The sequence below is a fragment of the Rhipicephalus sanguineus genome, chromosome 8, assembly GCF_013339695.2.
Source record: "Rhipicephalus sanguineus isolate Rsan-2018 chromosome 8, BIME_Rsan_1.4, whole genome shotgun sequence".
Taxonomy (NCBI): Eukaryota; Metazoa; Arthropoda; class Arachnida; order Ixodida; family Ixodidae; genus Rhipicephalus; species Rhipicephalus sanguineus.
The window spans coordinates 73,104,919-73,129,852 of record NC_051183.1 but is presented as its reverse complement, the minus strand read 5'-3'; the positions used below and the strand labels follow the sequence as shown (position 1 = coordinate 73,129,852).

Here is a 24,934-nt window from a genome sequence, read left to right as displayed (position 1 = left end):
GTGCGATGAAATAACTAATTACAAATTTTTACCTCAGCAAATAACCGCAATACATTTCCTAATGATTATGCAGTTAAGGAAGAGACAACTTTATGCAAAATACATGGTAAAGTATAACACGTCTGGCTACAATGGTTCGCTTACCCTGTGATGCAATATACCACATCGTATTCATGGTATTTGTACGAGTATTGTTGAACATAATCTCTTAATCTCTCCAGCGACCTGATTGAAGCAACGTAACTCTGCACTTGGTACAAGAAATGTTCCTCGTATACCTAAAAAGAAGAAAAGCCCGGAAAATTTCAGCGTCGCAAAAAGCAACTGCCTGGGCAATGTTCTACTTACAGTGAGTACTTCCACGGCACATAATTTCAGTCGCACCCTCAGATTAGTAACGGTCCGATACCTAATGTTCACCTGAAAGTAATGAAATTTACGAAGAAAAAATTCACTGACAATTACGACACCGCCTAACGCAAATTCTGAGCTCTGCTGTTTAGGCATTGAGCTAATGCGCATGCGCTAAGGCGCCGAAGCACGAGTGTGAGTAAATAATGCTGTGTTTTCGCGTCAACGTGACGTGGTGAACATGGCATCACCAACTTCCGCCGCGGCTGAATAACGGGAACGCTGCGCCGGACTCTAAAGGGCCCCTCACCAGGTCTCATAGCAAATTTTAGTTAGACGCTGGAAGTAGTTGTGTGCCGAATGAACAGCATTATGCCGCGAGAATTTCTGCAATCGGTTCATTACGAGCTGAGAGAACAATGATTTTGAGCGGCGTGAAAGCATGATGCGAGGAGACGAGTTTCAAACCCTTGCCACTCGCCCCGTGTAGCCTTCGCAAGCCAAATCCCTTCCCTGCCCACTCCAGCAGCGGAGCCGGAGGATCACATGACGCATACGCGTGAACACGTCATGCGCATACATGGTCACGTGCGCACGACGTGCCCGAGTACGCAAGCGGTGTGGCACGGCCGCTACCTTTTTTTTAAATGCGAATGCATTTTTAGTCGGGCTATGTCAGGCGTCGGTGTCCGCGCACCGGCAGATATTATCTCTCCGCTCTCATTCCCTCTCCCAGCGCAAAAGCTGCGTGTACGCGCGCTATCATCGCCCCTAGCAACCGGAGCAGGTGGTGCGGGCGGAGTAGCGAAGAGTGAGTGGAGAGGAGGAGCGCGCTCTGGCGTGTGAGGGCGCTCGCATCGCGGGAGCTCGGCGGAGCTCCCGCAGGTGTGGAGAGAGTGTAGGAGAGGGTAGGTGCAGTGCTTCGCCGCTCCTTCTCTCGCCGTTCGCTCTCTCTTCTCCCTGCGCCCCACTCTCCCGTCCGCTGGAGTGAAGCGCGCGCCTCACTCTCGACCGTCCGCTGGCTGGGCGCCTCTAAAGGCGATGGCAGAAGTCGGTGAAGGCGAATGTCTGAAGGCGTCATTAATTTACGCCATTAAAATTACTACGCCGTGTACTCTCGGCGCAAGAAATGCATTCGCATTTCCTCACGATTCCCTTCGGGGAGGTGGGGGCATTTTTTTTTATGTAGCGGCCGTGGGCTTTCTGTCGGCGTTCCCTGTGGCGTACTCCCTGTTTCTGTGGGACGGGCATGAAAGTTGCGACTTTCGTACGGGCGCGAGACTAGCGGTATCATGATCCAGTGCCGCATTAACGTTTACTTGGACGCGGTAGAAAAAATTACACCATCTACCACTAAAGGGAACCATGTGTGTATGCGAAGCAGAGGGGAGATGGTTCGCTTGAGCGGGAGATGGTGTAATTTTTTAAATGCGGAGCATTTCTTAGTCGCACCTGCGGCATCGGCCGCCGTCCACACTCCCACTGCGCATGCTCGGCTAGTCTCGTGCCGGCAGCAGGCCTCTTCTCTCCCTGTCCGTGTACGTCATCCCCTCATTTCTCTGGGCGCGCGCCCGCGAGAAGAAGGGCAAGCAGCGTTCAGCTTGAAATTTGACCGATTTTTGCGGCGCGTAGCGTTGCAAGTTTTGGCAGACGTGATCGTGAACGCCCGGTGGATGCATTGCGCTTGCGAGCTCAAAATTGTCAAACATGGTGAGGGGCCCTTTAAGACGCTAGAGCGTCCCACACACAGTGTCCCTTCGACTACGGCACGTCTTCTTCTCCCAAGCCTTGCAGGTCCACCCACTTTTTCTTGCCCGTGCACGAGAGGCATTCGTTGGGCTGTCACAAGAAGCGCGAGCAGGCACGAGGCATTGAAGACGTTAACACCAGTTACCCGTTAGTTTTGTAAAATATATGAACAAGCACACGGCTGACATATACTCGCAAGAATTTAACATGAAGAAAAAGATGAACATGCGGCTTACTGAATTCATAGAGATGGTCAGATATCTCAGGATTTCCATGTGGTTTTTAAACTGCTTCGAAAAGGCGCTGTCTACAGCGATCAAGACCTCTGGACGAACCAGGGTGGTCGCGTCACCTTGAAAAAAAAAATTCATGTCGAAACGCCTGCCTTTTACAGAATACAGTTTTTTTGGTGGTTCTTACGTTCCAGAAAAACCCACCTTGTTTTTCCTGTCGTTCAGACAGAATAAATGAAGCTTGCGTGAAGGCTCCCTCTGAAATTACACAGTTAGTGTTATTATATCTTATATCTACGCCACATTATAGATTGATAGAGTAAACTTTAGGTTTTGTAAGTAAAGCAGGATCTCTTCATCTTGATATTTGGTAACATCACTATTGAAAATAATCCCTTTATCGAGCTGATAGTTTAGCTGCCCTAAATGTAGAGGTTACAATTGAATTGTCACGTAACTGGCATTTACGGATTACCGAAAATTCCATACATTAGGCGCAATGCTTCATACACGTAATTATGAGCCAGCTTCCAAACGCTGAGGATAACCATTTGAAATGAATTTCTTCATTCCTGTGGAAATATTTATCACTGCACAACTTGGAGCATCCTTAAAACAGAATGTAGTATTCGCGAGCATTATCGTTCATATTTTCTTGATATGTCCTTGGTGGTGACGGCCCACCTATTGGGACGTTGTAGTTAATCAATATTTTCAAAAGACATGCAGGCCATGAGTGGTTCCTCAATTGCTTTTGCTTCTAAATGACAAGAGGCATTACGAATAGCAGACTATTGCACCTTTCCAACACAATACGCAGTGACATAAGTAGTACAGTTTAGCGATGTAGAACTATCGGCAAATCGACTATCGATAGCATCGACAGCATTTTTAACTATCGATAGTGTAGAGGAACTATCTATAGTTTTACTATTAACATACTATGAATTGTATGATCGATAGTGCAATAGACTGTACCGTTAGCCGTATTACTACAGACATTACTCTCAACAGTGCTGTGAATGATTATGCTGTTGCTGGCCGGCAACCTTGCCAAAAAAACATTTGCGGCGGCCTACTGTGAGCAATACTCAGTTTACTTATATTAATAGCATATTTAGGAGACAGAAAAATTATTTAGGCAGCGAAAATGCTGGAATATGTCCATTAATAAGTTCATATTCAAAACTGCGCACTTGCACCTTACAATTAAGAAACCGAGTTGTGGATATTTTTACGTTTAAATCACGCAGCGCAATGTAAATTTGAAGTTGCACTGTACTGTGAAATTTAACGATCTCGTTTTCTCTACACCTGGCCAATTCAGCTTAATTATCATGTGTCAGCCAAGAGTTCAGGTGAAGGAGCGCAAGCATATCAACTTCCCTGCCTTTCAGCCTGCTCATCCGGCAACCACACACTTGGGGAACCAAGTTTATGCTACAATGAGTTTGCGCGGTTGATTTTTAATATGGGCAGTACTATCAAACGTGTTATCAATATCGCTATCGAAAGTTCTTTTTTTAATATCGATAGTTCGATAGGCACTGAACAATCTATATAGATAGTACCATGGGTGGCTCTGCATCACTAGTACAATTACAACAGACTTCTCGTCAGTCAACCTGCTGTTTTCACAACCAACTCCCACGAATATATCGTCTTGCTGTCCATTTTATACCAGTCGTTTCATGTTGTCGAGCTGAACCGTTTCCAAGAGATAAGAAAAGCGGAAAGAGATCTCCCTCTTCTTCCGCTCCTCTTCTGCGCGAAGGTATTTCATTCATCTTCAGTATTAGGTTGAAAGATGCATTTAACACACACAACAGGAAGTCATCATCACCATATTAAGGTGGCTACGCCTACTGCAGTACAAAGACCTCCCCATGTTCCGCCAATCAACCCGGTCCTGTGCTTGCAGCGGCCACGTAATCCCGGAAACTTCTTAACCTCATATGCCCACCTAACTTTGTTTACCCTTCGGGCGTTTGACTTCTCGCGGAATCCACAATGCGCTATTAATGGCCACCAGCTATCTTGTCCTCGCGCTACATGTCGTGCCAATGCCCATTTCTTCTTCTTGATTTTCATTGAGATGTCCTTAACACTCGTTCGTTCATCATCCCACTCTGCTTTGTTCTTGTGCCTCAAGGGTTTTACCAATTATCTTTCTTTCTATTGCTCGCTGCGTCGGCCTCAGTTAAGCTTAACTCTCTTCGTAAGCCTCCATGTTTCTGCTCCATAGGCAACTGACGATAGGCAACTGACGATAAGCAGCATGAAGTGACGTAAAATAATTTTCATTCATTACTATAGGTTATTAGAGCAGCTTCTCCTCAACTACCGTAGTGTCTCTCAGATGTCAGTAAGTTTGTAATCTTCACAAGGACACCAAGATACCATGAAAGCATAATTTTTACATTGTTTCCTTACCACTTCCACTTTCCGTTTCGGCAGCAGCTTCATAAAGGATATGAGCGATGCTTCCTTCAGCTGTCCTTGCGTGCTCCAGTGATGGTCTTATTCTCAACTTCGGTCCTAAAACACCCTCCTGAAAGATTCAGCAGATCTGGAATCACTGCTTGTGATGATCAATAGGTTTAGAAAGAAACTTAGCTGATCCCTCCCTCATAAGAATTGATATAGCACGAAAGTCAAGCGTGTTCTCACAGAAGTGTTTGAATGTTTATTTTAAACTGATATACGAAATCTTGCACAGTGTCCATCGGTGTTTGGCAAATATAGCACTGTTTCGTGTGGATGCGCCTACACTGACACCTGGTGAAGCACCTACATTCCTACAACTAACGTCCATGATCATGATTAAACCTTTCTGTTAACTCTATTAGATAACACACACGTGGTCACAGCATGTGGTGAACATCACGGAAAGATGGCGTCAACATGCACATAAACACAGGTACTCGATATGAATACTTTGAAAGCATCTTCATTTGAGGACAAGCGGCAAGGTTTGCGCTCCAGTAATAAGGTAACCTACGCCTGTGGTCACGCATAAACTACCACGGATCGTTGCAGGAACGTGAGAGGCAGAGTTCGTAGCTCGAGCCGCGAACGCGCGAAGGCGTTCCACTTACCGGTGGCGTGTCTCTGCACCAAAGCACCCACCTGTACGACATTCGATCGTCGACGTCGTTGCCTTTCTACTGCGTTTATTGTACCCAATTTATAATCGGTACCAGTGAACTTGAAGCGATAGGTGGCGGATAAACACCGTTGGCCCATTTTAAAGCGGCCCTACGCTGGCGAGGTGGTGTCACACGCTAACGCGAAAGGGGAGTCGTGTAACTGCGTCGTCACCAAATTGAATCACCATGCACGCCACATTTCACTGACCATAGAGTTTTCTTCTGTATTGCAACGAAAGCTTCCGCTGCGCTGAGACTACCGAAAGGCTCGTAGTCGTAGCTCACTATTGTCATGATGCATTACTGATGGCCTCCAAGAATAATTCCGGCAACCAGCCGTTGCTAGTGCTGCTCAAGGCGTTCCATTAGCACGGAGAAAGCGTAAGCAGAGAGAGTAAGTGAGATTCAGAAGAGCGTCGCTGATTGGCCAGTAAGCTTGGGCTAAGGTCACCTAAGCTCAGCCTGGCCAGAAACGCGAAGGGAAACGTGACGTGCTTCGTGGATCCCCTCTAGCATCGCCGTGATTTCTTACTGGGCGAGCAGGGAGCGAGGTGCGGCAGGAAGGCGAGCGTCGGAAACCTGTTTTCTAATATGGAGGGATCCTATGAGCGAGGCCTGGGCTAAGGCCGCAACCTCGTATTGTGTTGACGCCTTGACAAAGTTACACTTCTATTGGAAGCGCGCCGAACGGGATGGTCGTAGCAATGGCGCGTTGCCGGAGCTGATCGCGGAAGCCACGCATTACTGCACTCTACCGCTTCCAGACGGCAACACCACCCCGCGAACCAAGAGCACTGGGATAGGAACGTGTGAAAACAAAAGGCGCAATTGAGTACCCTCCTTCATGCGATTGAAAGTAGCTGAGTGGATTAACCGCCCGCCAGCTACCGTGGCGAGGTCGTGGGTTCGACTCCTCTGATAGGACCTTTTTGTTCTTGTATTTTTTTCTTTTCCATCTCACGGCATGCATATTGGTGACGTATTTCCGTCAGGGAATATCGTCATCAAAGTTTCCGTGGGCCCCGGCAGGAAACACTTTCGTATTAAAAAAAAACTGTCAGGCTACATTGCAGACACATCCCAGGCAGGACTCAACGTAGGGCCGATATGGGTTTTACGGCGGCTATGCGAGCCCCGACCTCGGCCTTATGTCGCCGGCAGTGAGCCATTATTGGCTAAGCCGTTTAATTTGGCCGGCAATGCTGGGCCGGTTTTGCCGCCCTTCGTCGAATATTGGGTTTTCGCCGGCAATATCGGGCCTGGTTTGCCGCCGTCCCCCCAATATCAGCCGAGCCAATGACTTTCATCGGCAAATATAGTGCCAGTTTTGGCGTTCTTCAGCCTATGTCGGCTGAGCCGTTGCCTTTCACTGGCTAATATTGGGCCACTGTTGCCCTTCTTCAGTCAACTTTCACTGAGTCGTTCGCTTTCAGCGTCTAATATAGGGCCCTTTTTGCCGTCCTTCAGACAATGTAGAGCTCAGTGACAGTCTTTTGCCGGGAATAGCCGACCCTTTTTGCCGCCCGTCTACGCTCGACCTGATAATTAAGAGCCGATCGTGATACGTATTACCGAAAAACGTTCAGTTATTCTGTGTACCAAGCAGATATCGAGCGTGCTACGTACGCGTTTAATTGCCAGAACATCACGCGTGCGTGTTTCTGGGCAGTTTTTTTCATGTGCTTTTTTTTCCTTAAACACGGGATACACTTGCAATACAATAGACCATGAGGCCCTTTGAATGTTTGTCGCCTAAGCTGCAGAAAGCAGCTACATGGATTGGAGTACTAGCACAAATAAGGAAGTGCATGTATCGTATCGTGCTAATACCGCACGTACGATTCGGCGCGCGAAGTATCACCGACTGAATAGCTTGCATTCTCTTGTTAGTTTCTGGTATGACTATAACTGACAGTTATTACAAGCACAGTCACTTTTCTACCCAAAAAGGTGGTCTTCAGAAGAATGACTGACTCACAATAGATGGCCACTTCGTTGACCAGTTGTTGAACGCTATCAAAATGTTGAAACTTTATAAGACATACCATTAACTTCATGGGCGAAATTCAAAGTACTTCTCTTTTCGTAAATACTTTTGCCACTGGTCGGCCGACTTCTCTAATGTATCCAGTATCAGAATTCACCGAAACATTACCGCACCAATACTTATAGCGGAAGAAATGTTATGCAAATACTAATTCTGTGCATAAATCGAACCTGACAGCTTATTTATAGCGCTATATTCTTTAGATCCTTTCATCCGCTGACTGTGCGGCGCGAGTGCTCATAAGCTACAAGGATATTTTCCTATCTGTGTGCTGTACACGTATTTACTCACGCTCGTTTTGTAGTCAAGCGTAGCAAGCGCAGTTGCTTCAGTGATGTCACATAATTTTACGTCGTGAAAGTAGTAAAATGCTCAACAAGTCGTGGTTGCTGAGATAGTTGGTTCATTACTTGAAAAAAATAGGTAGTGGTGCAAAAAAGACCGGGCGAAGTGAAGACACGTTTTTTCCGTTTGAATGCTTCCAAACCAACCAGCCCACTGACAATAGACGAACTGACAAACACCTGTTTGCCACATGTTTTTCAATGCGCGTTTTCACGTCGTCGCCGTCCTTTTTGTGCCATACCTATCTTGCTCAATTAAAAATCGCGTTCAACCATTTCTTCCGACGTGCTTTTAGAAACAGTCGCATTAAAATTATTAATTAATGCACGTGAAATACGATAAAAAATGCGGCTCCAATGTGTTGTACGCAAAGTTTTAATGTAGCGACACGTTCAAACAAGCGATGCATTGACAATTCGAGGATCGCATTTCTCAAACGGCATGGACCATAGACGACATGCTGGGGGAACGCACATCATTGTTGGAGGTTGAGCCGTGCTTTCAAGAAGAGATAATTTGCATTTTTTTTCGTCTTCTGCAACATCTACCTCCCTCCCTTCCTCTCCTTCAGCGTCATTGTCGCGAAACTCGCTTGTCCAGGCAGGGTAGCCGTTCCGACGTAGGGATAATCGTTGCTGCAGGAGCAGGTTTTTTCGCTCCGGCCAGAAGAATTTTTCAAGTGTCGGTGTGTGGATATGTGTGGGGGAAAATCAAAATCGTGCGCGAGATGGATACGCTGCAGGATCCCGGCACTGTTTTAGCAGAGATGACCGCAGCGCGCAACCAGTGGTCCCGTGCTTCGATATTGGACTTGCTCGCCTCATATAAAGCCGCGTGTTGACTGCTCTTACGTTTCGTCAGATTTTTGTTGTGTTCTTATCACGCATTTGCTATTGACCATCCTTGTTGTGTATTCTGTTACTATGGTGCGCTTCCATTTTTCATGATGCGGTTCCGTTACAATCTTACCTAAAGATTAGGAGTGCGTATGTGCGTGTCTACCTTGTTTAGATGTAGAGTTCATAGAATCTTGTGATACCACTCGAAATGTGTTTCAGGTCATGTACAGTAGTTTATTCACGTTTCTGGCCCGTAAGTTATCCCTGAAGAAATTGTTATGTCCGCTTAAAGGATAGCGGTAATTTAATTGTCACTCATGTGAAGCGAATGCCTAACGTTTGCGAACCAACCAAACCGTAGTTTTTGTTAATTTGATGAACATCGGGGGTCGTGGGGGCGGTCGTTCTCCGGTAGTAATTAGCTCCTGCGTACACATGCTCTTTCAGTCTGGTTGCCACTCTTAATCTGGCTTTTTCGCCGGGCCACCTAACATTATCTTTGTTTTCTTCGGGTCCATTTTTAATCCTACTTTAACGCCTCTTTTGTATACATCTTGAATATTTTTTTGCCATTCGTCACCGTCACTGTTGAAAAGCGCGATATCGTCTGCAAAACGCAAGTAGCTATGGTATTCGCCGATATACCTTATTCTCATTTTTCCTGTTCTAGTTCTTGAAATATTTATTGTAAATATGCCCGTGAATAACGTGAAATACATTGTAACTCTTACCCTGACTCCATTCTAGATCAGGATATTGCTGGTCTTCTTGAGGAATACGGTGGCTGTGGGGTCGTTTTAGATGTTGGCTATGGTATCTGCAGATGTTTAGGTATTCCTTTATGGCGAAATTATTCCGAAACTACTGGCATACGTCTCTTCATATGTGCGAATAAATTTGTGTTGCAGTTGTGTTGCTCCTTCATTATCCAGAAACATGTTTAGTTGGTGCAGCAGGCCTTTCATCCTTTTAGTTTTGCTAGAGGCAATTTTGACTTTCCTACTGATCCTTGCACGGTTCCACAAAATTATTGGTCTCAATGGCACACAGAGAGCCGAGTGGAGCGGCCCTTGTAATTAAGAAGTACTTTTTTTAATACGGCACCAATGATAGTGGATGAATGCCGCTGGGTCACCAATAGGCTATTTTAGCACTGCTGACTTTCAGTACAGTAACTACAGTAATGCCGAACTACCGTGGTCGGCACGCAGCCATGTTACTCTATAACACCTGTATCAGCCTTTCTTATCAAGTTACTACACGCATCGAGAAACTACTGCCGGTGTCCCCATATAAACTAGCTACGTGCAGACCCCGACAGTAGAGGACTACCGTACCTAACGCACCTTAAACCATGTGGGAACCACGCCCACCGGCTATCGCGAGATAGCGCCACGTGCTGCGCAGAGGTGGTGCGTGTGGCCCAGCTGTGCGGCTTAAAAGGGACAGCCTTTTAGGGTCGCAATGTCGCTTTCAAAGCAATTATGGAATTTACCCCATCAATGAAAGGTGGCAGTTTAGCTGGTTGGTATTCCATGGAGATTAAGGGTAAAGCCGATGACAATGATGACGACGGGGGTTGCACTTTTCATTGTATTTCGGCGTCTTGGTCTTTGTCACGGCGCTTAATATTTAAATCATCTCTCTATTATCATTCGCAACAAACGTGCGGTTCGTATATGTTACCCACTCCAAACCATTCGAGGCATCGCCTTCCCAGCACATTAAACATGAGTCCAGCTAATTTTTGTGCGATAACTAGAAGGTTAGGTGAATATTTTCTCAAGGGTGGTTCGGTAATGTCTGCATTTTCCCTGCTTCAGTCACGCTCCACAGGACAATATTACAAAAAATTATAGCAGCTTCGCACTGGTGGAGCAAAGCCAGAAGCAAATGTGGAGCTGGGCGGCCTTTCTTGCTTTTTAACGCGAAAGTGTTTTATGCCGCGGTCCACGAAGTACATCCGTTACGGATATGACGTTGATAACATGGACGCTGCAGCGGGTGAGAAAGAAAAAACCAAGAAATATGCGCCGCTGGGAATCGAACCCACGACGTTGCGGCCGCGATGGTAAGCGCCCGACACTAAACCAACTAACCTACCTTGGAAGACGCTTGACACTTCACCAACGCGCCTTGCTATCATTCACACATTCTCTCTCGCACGGTGCTCTCTGTTGGCGGCGTAGGTAGGCTGGGCGGAGCGGGGCGGTGCCGCCGTCTGTGACAGGTGAAAAGAAGTAATGCGTCGCGATCGACAATCGCGAACTAACAACTGTCCCAGTTGCTTATTCTTGTATGAGCCGCGCGCTACAACTGAGCGCTCTTAGATATGTATGTTTTCTTGAAAACGGCGGCGCGTGGAGTGGCCCATCCGCGTCTTCTTCCGCGCGGTGGCGTTCGACGCATTGTTTACCCGGCGTTCCAAATCACATGTGGGTACAGAGGTGGGGCACCTTTTAGTGCGCGTCTCAAGGGCAGTTTTCACTCAGAAGCAAAATCTATCATTGCGTTAAAGCGCACCCTGCGTATAATCTCGCCGGCGACACTGCACACGCGGAAACACCTCCGAGATCTCCATATCGCCAGCGTTAAATGGTGTATATAAATAGCTCACCGCTATTATTGCGATAGCAATTAATGGAGAGTCTCGGCTGGATTTTGCCGTCGCCGTCGCGACTGTCATGCACCGTATTTGCGTGTATATATATATATATATATATATATATATATATATATATATATATATATATATGAAAGCCCCAGAGAAAAATAATCCAGAAATATGCTTCCGAAGCGCAGAATCGAACCAGGGACCTCTTGCTCCGCAGCGAGTGGCGCTAACCACTACGCCACGAAACGCAGATCCTCCACGTAGCTAACGACGGGCGTTATTCATCATCATCATCATCAGCCAGTCTACGCCCACTGCAGGGCAAAGGCCTCTCCCATGTTCCGCCAATCAACCCGGTCCTGTGCTTTCTGCTGCCACGTAATACCTGCAAACTTCTTAATCTCATCTACCCACCTAATTTTCTGTCTCCCCCTCAGGCGCTTGCCATCTCTTGAAATCCAGTCAGTTACCCTTAATGACCACCGGTTATCCTGCCGACGTGCTACGTGCCCGGCTTATATCCATTTCTTCTTCTTGATTTCAACTATGATGTCCTTAACACCCGTTTGTTCCCTGACCCACTCTGCTCTCTTGCTGTCTCTTGAGGTTACACCTATCATTTTCCTTTCCATCGCTCGCTGCGTCGTCCTCAATTTAAGTTGAACCCTCTTTGTAAGTCTCCAGGTTTCTGCTCCGTAGGTAAGTACCGGTAAGATGCAGCTGTTACATACCTTCCTCTTGAGGGATAGGGGATAATAACGGCGAGCGTTATTACACACCCTTTACGGCTGGCAGGACTCAGAGACGGCAGGCGCTTATAAGCGTTTCTTCATTACCAGCGAGATGGCGCTAGGAGCGCGACGGGCGTATATTAAAGTCGTCGGCGAGCTCGCTCGTTTCTTCTTCTATTTGCGCAGGGAGAACCTTGCCCTTCCGCTCGCGCGGTTTTCTCGTGGTGAGGGGAAGAGGAATGTTTCAAGCTTTCCCCGTGATGTCCGCGCTCATGTTACGGAGCGTACGAAAGTAACTCGAGCTTAAGGGACGCCGCTAAACGAACAAACAGAAGATTAGCGCGAACTATCTACAGCTCGACACTTGAAGCACGCTAGTTTCCTTCGCTGCTTCGTCCGTCTTTGCAACAGGAGCACTGTTCAAACTGAGAGTATCCATTGGCGAGCCTCACTTTGTAAAGCATCAGTTTCTTGCCATCGCATTCATTGCTTCGCCCTTGCGGCGAACTGTGACTTTTTATAACACACAATCGGTGGTGCGTGGCCGAGTTGTTTAAAGTGGTGCGCTGACGAGCTGAGGGGTCGCAGGTTCGAATCTCGCTGGCGCACTTCGGAAATTTTTTCTTCTGAATATTTTTATTTTATTAGATGCCAAGTATCTTATGGCGGAGTTCAATCCGGTGGTGGTGGTGGTGGCGGTGGTGGTGTGCAGCGTGACCACCGTTACTGCGCCTGCGCATACGCTCCCCACTTCCCCTCCCCTCTCCCCCATCCCCCCTTCCCCCTCTCCACTTTTCCTTTCCCATCGCACTCTCCCCTCCTTTTTCTCCCTCTCCACTTCCCCCCTCCCCTCTCAATTTCCCCTCTCCCTCCCCCTTTCCACTCTTCCTCTGAAACGCGGGCTAGACGTGCCAAAATTCTCTCCTGCGCAACGCCGCGATGAGCACCAGCGCATGCCCGTCCCCTCCCCCTCTCTCTCCTCTCCTACGCTGCCCCCCTCTCGCATGCCTGCCGACTGCGTTCCGCGCTCGCCCTGTGAGAATTAACGGCCAGGCTAGAGGGAAGACAAGACGCGCGTAGCGTTCCTCTTTGCGTTCCACGACGCGAGGTCGGTAGCATGCCCAAAGAACGCCAACGGAACGCGATCGTGCAAGTGCTCCAGCTTCGCATCGCCTCATGGTCCCCTTTAGCGGGAAATGGTGTAATTTTTATTTATTTATTTATTTATTTATACATATATATACACATCCGGGGCATGACGGCGACGGAAAAATAAGCCGAGAGTGTCCATATAATTGCTATCGCAATAAGAGTAAAATAGCAACTAGTCATCACAAACAGCTAATCGCGCAAAGAGTGTGTGGTTTAATGCTTCCCACCCACTGCAAAGTGCTCAGCCATAAGTATTCATCGTCAGCAGCCACATGGAGTATCAACAAACTGCACATAATACATCACAGATGTGTAGCGTGTACCTCGCTTATCCGCAGAAAGACGATTAATGGCGTATTTTGTGCTGTCCTACTTCACAAAAGTTATGATTGATGGCGTAGTGGATACCTTCCATGTTTACTTCTGCTAGTTGCCCCAAGAGAGTTTAGAATGGGCTCTAGAAATGCCGGTCTTCTAGCTTGCCATGGGACTGTGCCACGACGAAAGAGAGTGAACGCGTAGCGCTCAAGCGCTGGCGGTTACTGTGGCAATATGTAACGAATGTTACATTGCTACGACTGCGGAAAGCTAAAAATTCAGACATAATTGGCCTTGACCAAACATGAATCTGCGCTCAGATTTCGCGTTAGGCAGTATCCTAATTGTCGGTGATTTTTTTTGCATTTGATTTACATGCTTATATGTGGCGTATAGGAAATTTCTAACTTGAGTGCCACGAGAGAAATTGGACCAAAGGAAACAGAAACGCGTTTGCTGCTTCAGTCATGTAGCACGTTTGCTGACGAAAGTGGTATGAACACTTGAAGGTAGCGGCGAATAACAATGTTCCTTTTTAGCACGTGCAAGATAGTTGGCTCTGCTAGCTTATATTTGAAAACATCTTTCTGTAACCTTCAAAGGGCTGTAGTGAAGGCCTAAAAAGTATTTCGCGAACGTCTGACTGAAGGCTCCATTATAATGAAGTGGACAACGCATGCAGGCCGGAACCCTTATTGATGAGAACTGCAATAGAGACATTTGATTAATATTGTAATGAATACTTAATTGATTGAGCCCAATGCCGAAAACGTGGACGCATACAGGCGCTTTGTTGATGGGAACAGGTGTGAATTTCCTGCTTTCAATTCATACGGTGTTAGCGCTATGCGCGTGCGCGCACTGTGGTATACGTCTTGTGACATCGCGTTCCTCTCCTGCTCACGCTTCGCCGTACATTTCCGTTTGTGTTATCGCAGCAGTGTATAATACCAAGATAAATGATTTGGCGAACCTGGCATGTACACACGACCTATAGCCTGACGTCGAAGTGCACTTCGCGGAGTTTTCGAGAATATACAGAGAGAATAATGTTTAATGTGTGTCTCACCACTTGCAGTCCGTTTTCTTGTGACACCATAACAGAGGAGAAGGAACGAACTTCGTGGTAAAGGTTTTCTTCTAACGATTCTCCGTCGAGCTTGAAAAAAGAAGAAATCAACATGTAACAGTAATGAGTAAACATCTAGTTTCTACAAACGCATTTCCTCGGTATGCTGCTGGAACAGAAACATTTAACGATAGAGCAGAACCATCAATGTGATTTGTTTCGTTACAGGCGTTTCTGTCACTTTCGTTGTAATTCGTGCGAGTCCAGTCGCGCAGGTATTTCACTGCACATTACGATCTCTGTTGATATTAAAATAAAATGATGACAAAATAACTGTCATGAAAAGTGTCCCTTCCAGTACTAAGCCTTTGGAAACTGAAATGTTTTAGTAGGTAGTATGAAAGTTTTGGTAGCCAGAAATGAAATACCATGTGATTATTAGTGCACGGGCCGATAGTGCATTAAGATAGATTTCGCAGCATCAACGTAAGAGTAATGTCTGGGGTTTTGCCACGATACGATTATGAGGCACGCCTTAGTGAAGGGCTCCAGAAATAACGGCGATCTGGTGTTCTTTCACGTGTACTGACATTGCATAGTACACGAGCCTCTAGCATTTTGCCTCCATCGAAATGCCTTCGCTGCGGCAGAGATCGAACCCACGAAATTCGGGCCAGCAGCCGAACACCATAACCACTGCACGACCGAGGCAGTCTAATAAACAAGGTAAAGTAAGGTCATGATCTTTTAGGGGCGAAGCTCCTAAAGCCGTGGGTCTGTCCTTCCTCTGTGACCGGTTTGTAACCACCTAGTTGGGGCCACCTCTAGCTTGTGAGAAGCGCGCGTTCTGGTATGCAGTAGAAGAATAAGACGACGTTGACGAGTGAGAATCTCGTGCATGTTCGCCTGTGCGGCATTCTTTCTTCTTTACTGCGCGCGTTCTGGTATGCAGTAGAAGAAGAAGACGACGTTTCAGAAGTAACGCGCCATGAGGCTCCCTCTTGGCACGCTTTCTTTTTAGCTCGGAGTCGCCAGATGGAATACAAGGCTGCGGAACGGAGGGCACGGAAGGCGGCGGCAGCGCGCGAAACCAGTACAAGAACCGCTCTCACTTCATTTCACGGACCATAAAGCCGTCATAATGAAGGGACCTCGCAACCTTTCCAACAATGAAGAAATGAAAGAACAAACGAACAAAATAAAAGAACAAAATAAAAGTTGATTTGTATATACGCACACAGTCTCACGGTGAACTTTCACGGGAGGGTTACGGTTTTACCGATGATATCCCCCTCTCGAGCTTCGCCCACTTATCATCATTCATTCCGTGGATATGGCGCGATTTTTTTTGTCAGAATACGCTCAAAAAAGAATTGAGCGTCGGCATCAACATGACAACACGTCAAGGCTCCTAGCAACACCCAAAATGTGAACTGCGATATATGATGAATGTTTCTGTATATGTATGGTGTTGAAACTTTAACATTACTCCACGTCTTTCCTAGGTGAGGTGTTGTTTTGCGATTTTGTTTGATCCAAATTCCTATTCATACATGGTTTTGAATATTGCAATCAACTGTATTTCTTGTAGGGGGAAGCCACCAGGCTAGACGATGGAACCAGAATCTTTTTTTTTCGACAGGCGTAGGCGAACCTCAGGCCCTAATAAGATGATCGGACATGATGATTACTATACACATGTCATCTGGTGGAGTGTTTTACTTCATCCTCAGTTAAACTAAATATACATTATAGCTTCGTATAGAGTCGTATTTTCCACTGATGTGTACGTTAGGAAAGGCATGAGTTTCCTGCACCCTCAACAATATAGCTAATGAGATGTACCGTGGCACAGTGTCTGCATCCACAATAACAAGTATAGTATTTACGTTGGCATACTTACGTAGGTATGCTTTTCTTATGCATCCGTCGTAAGTCCTCAGCAGGAATTCTTTGGCAAGCACAGTGCTCTTCTCCAAACTCAAGGTTAAGTCTTCGTTGATCTTTAGTACCAATCCTACATTGTCATCCCTGGCTCCTATAAGCTCAGGAAAAACTATTTTCTCTTGTTGAGAAGCTGAAAGAAGAATATTCGCAGTCTCTGCCTATAAGCACGCCAGTGTAGTTGCGCAACTCGGCATGATAATTTTCAAAAACGTAAACATTTGTGAAATTTAAAAAAAAATATTCGGGGAAGACACAGCTTTCTAAGAATGTTAAGGCGAAAGCCTACAAGAGTCGTCTGTTGATATGCTGTGGAAGTTTCAGGTGACCTCCTGAACTTTATGATCAAGGCTCTGCTGATATACTGCTGCAGTGAGACCTGATGTCCTGTAGAACACTTTGGTGGTATTTATATCAGAATTGATAATGATATTTGGTTAATTGGTAAGCCTGCCCGAAAACATTGTCAGGCTTCCAAAAACATTCCAATGAATGAACATGTACGTTCCGATGATATTCATGACTTGTTTTAATGGCGTGTCTACATCTTCACACTAATCATTCACCTGAGTGTTCGGCCACACTTACTTTCAAGTAATCATTACCAAGTAATAATTTACCTGGCAGTCGTGTACTCTCGGAGCACTTTCGGGTTATTAAGTTGGAAGGAAATCAGAGTGCGCGGACTTCACTATTTAAGCGCATCTGTCAAGGCCATTTCTCTTTATTGACATTTGCAGCCTATTTGAGCTAACTGCAGTACGAAAGCCTCCGCCAATGATCTCCAGTTCAACCTTTCTTGCCCGAGATAATTCAATATCAACCCATGAGCTTTCTCATTTCGTTCTTCATCTAAATGACTGCCTTCCTCAACCACGTTTCCCATCCCTCGTTATTAGGTTGCAGTAAAATCCGACCTGACCAACAGCACAGTTTAATTGCATCTTTCAATTACATTTTGTCAAATCCAACTCTCCCAGTACACATTTTAATCGCCACAACATATGTTTTACACATCCCCTTCCGACGACATATAATTAATTGTCCAATTGGCTCACAGCACAAGTGCACACACAATGCCCAGCCCCTCTGAAGCGGGCGCTCGGTGTCAGCACTCGCAAGCATTTTTATTATCAGCGAAATAGTAGGAGTCCTACTCTATGGTTTGTACACGTTTCTGGTTGCGAAAAGGCAAATTGATGCACGTGGCTGTATTAGAAGTTGCCGTGCATCAAAAGTTCAGCACATCAGCAGAAAGTTCAGCGGCTGGTCAAAAGAGCGTCCAAGCAGGCTCCTGCTCTCACATCCTTAAAAGTTCTAAGCATCCCCAAAATTTTCACATTTATATTACTCTTCAAGCCGGAGGATACGCGCAGGTCGCGCGATGAGTGCTTTTTAAATATTGTGTTGCTCAGGCGAACGCCTCAAGGGCGAAGTGAATGAAGTGCCTACCTTTCTTGCAAGCACATGCCCAGCTTGCGCGATCACTTCTCTTACTGCACCATTTCTTTTGGACCTCACAAAACCTTCAGACCTCGGCTTAAAAAGTCTATGTGACCTTAATGTTCTATTTAAGTGTATTTAAAGAAGCGCTTTTTTAGCGTCATCGAAAGTATCCCTTTACTTGGGTAGACTTGCATTTAACTTTTGATCGTCGACTTCCATGCCTTGGTCCGGCTTGTTCATTATCGTCTACTTCGATGACGATTCTCATAAGTGAAAGAAAGCTTTGCTGTTCTGGCAATGTGTGATCTCGATGACACAGTTTCGAAAAAAATGTTCGCCCGTTCAATGATGTAGTAGTATTAGTGCTTGCACCCCTGCTCCCAACCTTCGTATCTTTCCTCTCCCGTCCAACATGTCCCCCATTCTGCACGCCGGCCGTCGTCACGCGGCAGCGCAGCATCATTCCCCCTCCTTTTTCTACACAGGGAGTCGCCTATACGGATGCCTCGTTCGTGGCTCCTCGGGGTTCATGTGGCTACGCTATCTACCATCCACACCTTTCGACACCTGAAACCCACACCAGCGAGCCATACCTACACCCGCCCGATGTACTTTCGCTCGAGGTCCTTGCCATTGTCCATGCCTTACAATCATTCTCTTCCCTCCCTTCACTCCCCGAGTACACAATATACTCTGACTCTTACGCCGCCGTCCATAACATACAGAACCGCACATTACCCCCATCCCTCCAATAAGAGGTTGAGCGAGCTGTCTCTGCACTGCAACCTTCCCCTGTTTTCCTACGCTGGGTTCCTGGGGATTGATGGCACTCGGGGATTGATGGCAATGAGCTGGCAAACCGGCTCGCCCGTGATATATTGCACCGGGCACAGTTCCTTCCCTGGCCCACACCTTCGGAAGACAGGGGGCTCCGTCAAGAACGATGGGAAGATATTCCTGCACCATATTATCAAGGAGGTATACCTACAGCTTGGTGTTATTCAAATGTTTTCCGTGAATGAACTGATGAGTGTAAAAAGAGTGTTTTGTTGTAGGTACGTACTATATTCATGGCACATACCCACAAGAGAAGTCTGCTATTTCAACAAATTTTTTCAAGCAATTTTAACTCTTTTTTATCAGTAATTTGCACTCCCCAGGGAGTATGGGCGAGACGCAGCTGCACCTTTCACCGCCTACCCTCTTCCGCCCCTAAACGTCGGCCGGAACCAGTTGGCTTCCGGCGGTGGCCAGGGCTTGACCGATGAACTTTTTTTCGCCAGTACTACCTGTCTGCTATTTGACGGCTGCAAATAAAGTGCTTTCTCTGTTTCTTCGACTGTTAATTTGCCCTTTTCATAACACATCCGATGCTCTAATATCAGATGTGTCGTATAAAACTCTTCCCTTAAACCATTCCTTCTTTTATATGCGAAGCATGTCTTAGTGAACCTTTGGCACTTTGAGCATTTCTTTCTTTCTATCTATCTATCTATCTATCTATCTATCTATCTATCCATCTATCCATCTATCCATCTATCCATCTATCCATCTATCCATCTATCCATCTATCCATCTATCTATCTATCCATCTATCCATCTATCCATCTATCCATCTATCCATCTATCTATCTATCTATCTATCTATCTATCTATCTAGCCGTCTACGTCTAGGTGCTCTCATGATCGCCTCCTTAACGTGGTGTAGACCAAGACTTGCATGGGAGGGTAAGGTGATTTGACGAATAAGATTGTCGGCTCATTACTTGAATAACGTGAAAATACTGCCGCGTACGTCGTCAAACCCTTTCCTCCAGACACGTGTGGCACATACCCTTTTACCATGGGCCACGGTATAAGCAGGTACGAGGCACAGGTGATTGACAGTTTATATCCTACCAGGAACAGCGAGAACGGTCATTGGTAGTTCCAATGCGAGAGCGTTAAGAAAAACCGACATCGGCAGCGTTGACCCGATGAATGGAAAGAATAAACATTAGGATCCAAGCAAGAATCGAACCCAATCGATGAGCGTGGGAATAAGGTATTCTACCCCAGAGCCACTCCAGGTCTATACACTGGAAGCATTGCTCGAGCGCGTAGGAATACATTAAGGAATGTTACGTATGATATTCACATGATTGCACCTTAAATTGCACTTAGTTTCGATAATACTGCCGTATGTACTCTAACGTGAACGCTGACGTTACGTCGCACCATAAATTACCCTTTAAACGCCAGTGTTGCGGACGTGCCTGCTAAGCCCACGATGTGCACACAGCCACTGCGCTTACAAAAAACACGTCGGTGCACCTCGTAACGCTTGGCTAAAGCCATAAAATACAGCATAGAAGTACTCGCTCACTGCTTCGCATAAAACCGATTCCCAGAACACGTGGGATCTGCCGATTTCTTTTATTGCGATAGCAATTATATGGACACTCTTGGTTGATTTTTGCCGTCACCGTCTGTCGACGCCATCATGTCCCGGATATGTATATGTATGTATATATATAAAAAAGGCACAAAGAAAAATAAAGCAGAAGAAAAAAAATCCACAGCATATCCACGGGGTGAATGAAGAGTGGGGCGAAGCTCAGGAGGGAATCATCGGTAAACCGTGAATACTCCGTACGAAAGTGAAAGCGCGCCAACAGCGAGCGGATTTTATTACAACGGTCCCCCTAGCGTACGTCGCTGCACGAAATCGGATTGCCTTCCACCAATGACACACGCCATATGCGAATCTTCCGTGAATTCTGCCCAGTACATCATTCAACGACGTGAGATCGGGCGCGTTTATACCAGAGGGTCGATGAGAGTCATGGCGACTTGCAGCTCACTTTAATATTACATGTACGCTGTGAATTTTATTGATTAGTCACGCGCAAGAGAAATCTCGCACAGGCACTACCTTGGAGGTCAAAAATCACACCATCTCCCGCTAAAGGGGACCATGAGGCGATGCGAAGCAGCGTTTCGGCATGTAGAGCCCGCGCTTCAGAGGGGGAGGGGAGAGAGGCAAATGGGAGAGGCGAGAGGGTGAGGGGAAATGGGAAGCGGAGAAGGGAGAGGAGGTGTGTGGAGAGGGCTTGCGCATGCGCAGGAAGGGTGGTCACGCCGCACACCATCACCGGATTGAATTCCGCTATAAGATGCTTCACATCTAAAAACGCCATCTAGCGTGCATTCACCCAACCGCCATATTGCACACCTCTCTATGGGACAGCGCCATCTATTGAATGATACGGGAGACGCGACGGCGGGGGAACGCCGGACGGAGCGACGACCGACCAGGTGATGCTAGAGGAGCTTCGCCCCTAAAATTCTAAAGCACCCGACCGCGGATTTCGAACCAGCAACCCCTCGCTCCCCAGCGCGCTGCGTTAGACAACTCAGCCACACGCGATGTATGCGCCGGCAATATAACGGCGAGCTATTGATGTACCCCATGTAGCGCTTGTGGTAAGCAAATCTCGGAGGAGCATGAGCTTGTTTTCTATCACGCAACGCTTCTAACTTTCTTTCAATTTGAAAACTGCCCTTGAGTCACGCACGACAAAGTGGCCCTTTTCTGTAGCCACTCGGGATGTGGAAGGAAAAAAAAAAGAAAGGACACCGGGAACACCTTGCATCAGACGCCCCTGTGGTAGCAGACGCAGAGGGTCACTCCACGCGCCGCCGTTTAAAAGAAAAAGAAATATCTAAGAGCGTCTAAATCCTAATTTCCCCACTTATATTATTTATTTATTTATTTACCAATACTGTAGGCCTTTGTACAGGCCCATACAGGAAGTGGTTAGAACATGTACACTTGAGCATGGGAATAGTAAAACTGTTTGAACGAGAAAGTTGGATAACAAAGCAAAAACAAAACGAAGCTTAGCAAGTAACCATTCTAGCAATCAACATAAGAAACGTTGCTGCATTTGTGATACAATGTAAATAGAGTTCTAACATAATATAGTCCATAAATATCACTCTACAGAATATTGAGAAAAAATCATCACATCTCAAGAAGCATACAATTACACAAGTTCCTGAAACATTTATATTTCGAAGTAAATGCCAGTTTCGCGATAAATTCTTCCACAGATCGACACTCAACAATTTCATTTGGTAATGCTTTCCAAATTTCAATAGCCCATGGAAAAAATGAATATTTAAACGTGTCGCACTTGGTCTGATGCGGCCTGATGTGTTTCTGTGACATGTTCTGAAAGAATGGCGGTGCGGTGGCTGCACGTAATCTTCTTTGTTTATCTTTATGTGGTTGTGATAAAGCATAAAAAGAAACTTCATGGCAGCCACAACACGCCGACACGCAAGGGTAGGCAGTGCTGCTTGATTTCTAAGTGCTGTTACGCGCTGGTGTCGAGAGTATTCAGAATATATAAATCTTAATGCTTTATTTTGTATACTTTCTAGTTTCTGTACAAGTTCTTTTTTGTACGGGTTCCACACAATGCTACCGTACTCCAGAATCGGTCTCACTAATATTTTATATGCTGTTAATGTCACATGCGACGGAGCCGCAGATAATTTGTTTCGCAAGAAAGCTAGTGTTCAGAAGGCCTTTGTGCACGTGTTTTCTATGTGAGCATTTCATTTCATGGCTCTTGTAAAGGTCACGCCCAGATATTTAACCCAGTCTGTCTGTACTAAATCATTTCCCATTAGTCTATAATTGAAACTAAAAATCGTCTTTCTATGAGTTATTATCATGCATTTAGTTTTCTTAACATTAATTTTCATCCCCCACTTGTCACACAAATGAGCTATCTTGTTGAGTGTATTTTTTAATTTGAGCTGATCATCGATTCCTTGCACGCAAGTGTAAATAACCAAGTCATCGGCGAAGAGCCGTAATTTTACTCCCTCTTCTGCGCAATCAGCGATGTCATTACCGTAAATGAGAAATAACAATGGTCCCAGCACAGATCCCTGCGGCACTCCTGAATAAACTTCGAGTTCATCAGAGTCATAATTACTTATAGAAACATATTGTGTTCGGCTTGATAGATGTGCTGCTATCCATTCCACAATATTGTCTGCTGATCCAATGGACCTGATCTTTTCAATTAATTTATGGTGCGTTACACGATCAAAAGTCTTCGAAAAATCGACAAATATGGTATCAGCTTGAAAATTGCAGTTAATTATTGAGGCAAGGTCGTGTGCTATCTCTAATAATTGAGTAATCGTTGATAATCCTTTCCTGAAATCATGTTGCATAGAGTATAATAGGTTATTTTGTTCTAGATACGTCATGAGAGCTTTACTTACTATGTGTTCCATTAATTTACAGCAGCAACTTGTCAATGATATTGGTCTATATTTTTCCACATGTAACTTATTGCCTTCTTTATGAATCGGTATTACTTTAGCGCATAGCCAATCCTTGGAAAGAGAAGCTGTACTCATCGATTTTGAAAATATAATCTGCAAAAAGGCCATGAAACCGCCGGTTTCATGGCCAATCCCCCGTAGAGGGTAAGAGCCAAGAATTAAGGGTCAAGCAAGCAAGCAAGCGTCTGATTCTCCATTGTCGACACTTGTAGCGTGTTGCCCAAGCACATAGGCGTAACAACTGTGACAATTGTTAGCTGACGCTTGCCCTGAGCATGCCTGTGCGTTCATTTAAGACGTCCTTCCTTGTGCTTCAGCGGCACGCTGCAAGTATCGAGCTGCTTCTGGCTCTTCGTGTGACATTTCGATTTCTTGCTATCGCATTCACTGCTTCGCCCTTGCGGCGAAACTAGGATTTTTTCCATCTCAGTTCTTATCCTAACAGCGAATCTGTTCTTGGTCGAGCCTTTGATATGCGGGATCCGTGGTGGGCGCTTGTGGGCATCATAAACGGGTGCGCGCCACAGACTTTCGGTAAATCCCTCTACTCACCGCTGGTCTACTAAAAAATGAAGGTAACAGTTAACGCACTAAACGAGCATGTGCCAAAAAAATCTGCGTAGCCTATCAGAAAACTATCATCGTCATAAACGCGTATGTGCCACAGAAATTGGGTAAATCCCACTACACGTAACTTCCACTAAAAAGGAAGAAGGCAACAGTTAGCCCAACCAATGGCGTGCGCCTCACTATAGTCACACCACTGTCGCGTCACCTCAAAGCTTAACAAATAGCGTTTAGTAAAGAGCAGTGATTCAACATACCGGAGCATCTTAACCGAATACTTCTTTAAAAACCTGTGCATAATGGTGATATGGTTAAGATGCAATAAATCTATTCTACCACCTCAAAGCTGTTTTAAATAAATCTATACTACCACATCAAAACGAAGAGTGTTTAATAAAGAGCAGTGAAAAAATATATCTGAAGACTTGCAAAACATGAAATGCGTTAGCCTGACAAAGGGAACGACACTAGATTTGCTGTTTCATGGGCGTCCACCAGCGGACCTGGTGGAATTTTAAAGACGATAGTCTTTCTTGGGGAACTTAAACGCAGAAATTTTGGTCTGTCTTTCTGTCTTTCTGTTTGTCGGCACGTCACCCGATTCAGCCAACCGGCCAAAGTTGAACCACTTGCTTACCGCCCACCCATCTTGAACTGGTATGGCTGTTCATACTTGTGAACGTTGTTGATCAAAAAGTAAATATTACGCATATCTGAGGCGTAAAATCATTAGGTAAATATTAGATGAAGTGTTGCTTTAATAGAAAATACACAGATACGCAGTTTTAAAGACCTTGATGGTATGCGTTTAACGTTGGGACAGTAACGCGTTTTTTAAAAGATTGCCACAGCTGAAGCGATCAGCGGTCCAAGCCGAGCAAGCGCGAGCGCCAACAACAACCGTCTTCGTCTTCTTTTTTCGCAGGCGTTCTTGTCTGCGCCCTACCATGTTACAAATCACTCCCCCGCGGAAAAGGAGCCATCCTGGCGACCTAAGGAACAGGTACAACTGGTGGGTCATAATGCGGCTT

General features: G+C 45.9%; 1 protein-coding gene across 1 annotated transcript; it reads right to left on the bottom strand.

Moving 5' to 3' along the window:
• Nucleotides 1-140: 140 nt before the first annotated feature.
• Nucleotides 141-14,686, bottom strand: LOC119402813 (venom metalloproteinase antarease-like TtrivMP_A). The gene is made up of 6 exons (XM_037669880.2): nucleotides 14,598-14,686; nucleotides 4,767-4,884; nucleotides 2,538-2,591; nucleotides 2,337-2,452; nucleotides 349-420; nucleotides 141-278 (listed from the first exon to the last, which is right to left on the bottom strand). Exons 1-6 carry the CDS (start codon nucleotides 14,625-14,627, stop codon nucleotides 141-143), a joined length of 528 nt encoding a protein of 175 aa, XP_037525808.2. The 5' UTR covers nucleotides 14,628-14,686.
• Between the last annotated feature and the right edge of the window lie 10,248 nt (nucleotides 14,687-24,934).

Excerpts from the sequence above, each read along its gene's own strand:
- LOC119402813 (XM_037669880.2), bottom strand. The coding sequence starts at position 14,627 with ATGGTGTCACAAGAAAACGGACTGCAAGTG. Across the intron at positions 421-2,336 it reads TGACCATCTCTATGAATTCA|GTGAACATTAGGTATCGGAC; the intron begins GTAAGCCGCATG and ends CATTACTTTCAG. Across the intron at positions 279-348 it reads GTGCCGTGGAAGTACTCACT|GTATACGAGGAACATTTCTT; the intron begins GTAAGTAGAACA and ends TCTTCTTTTTAG.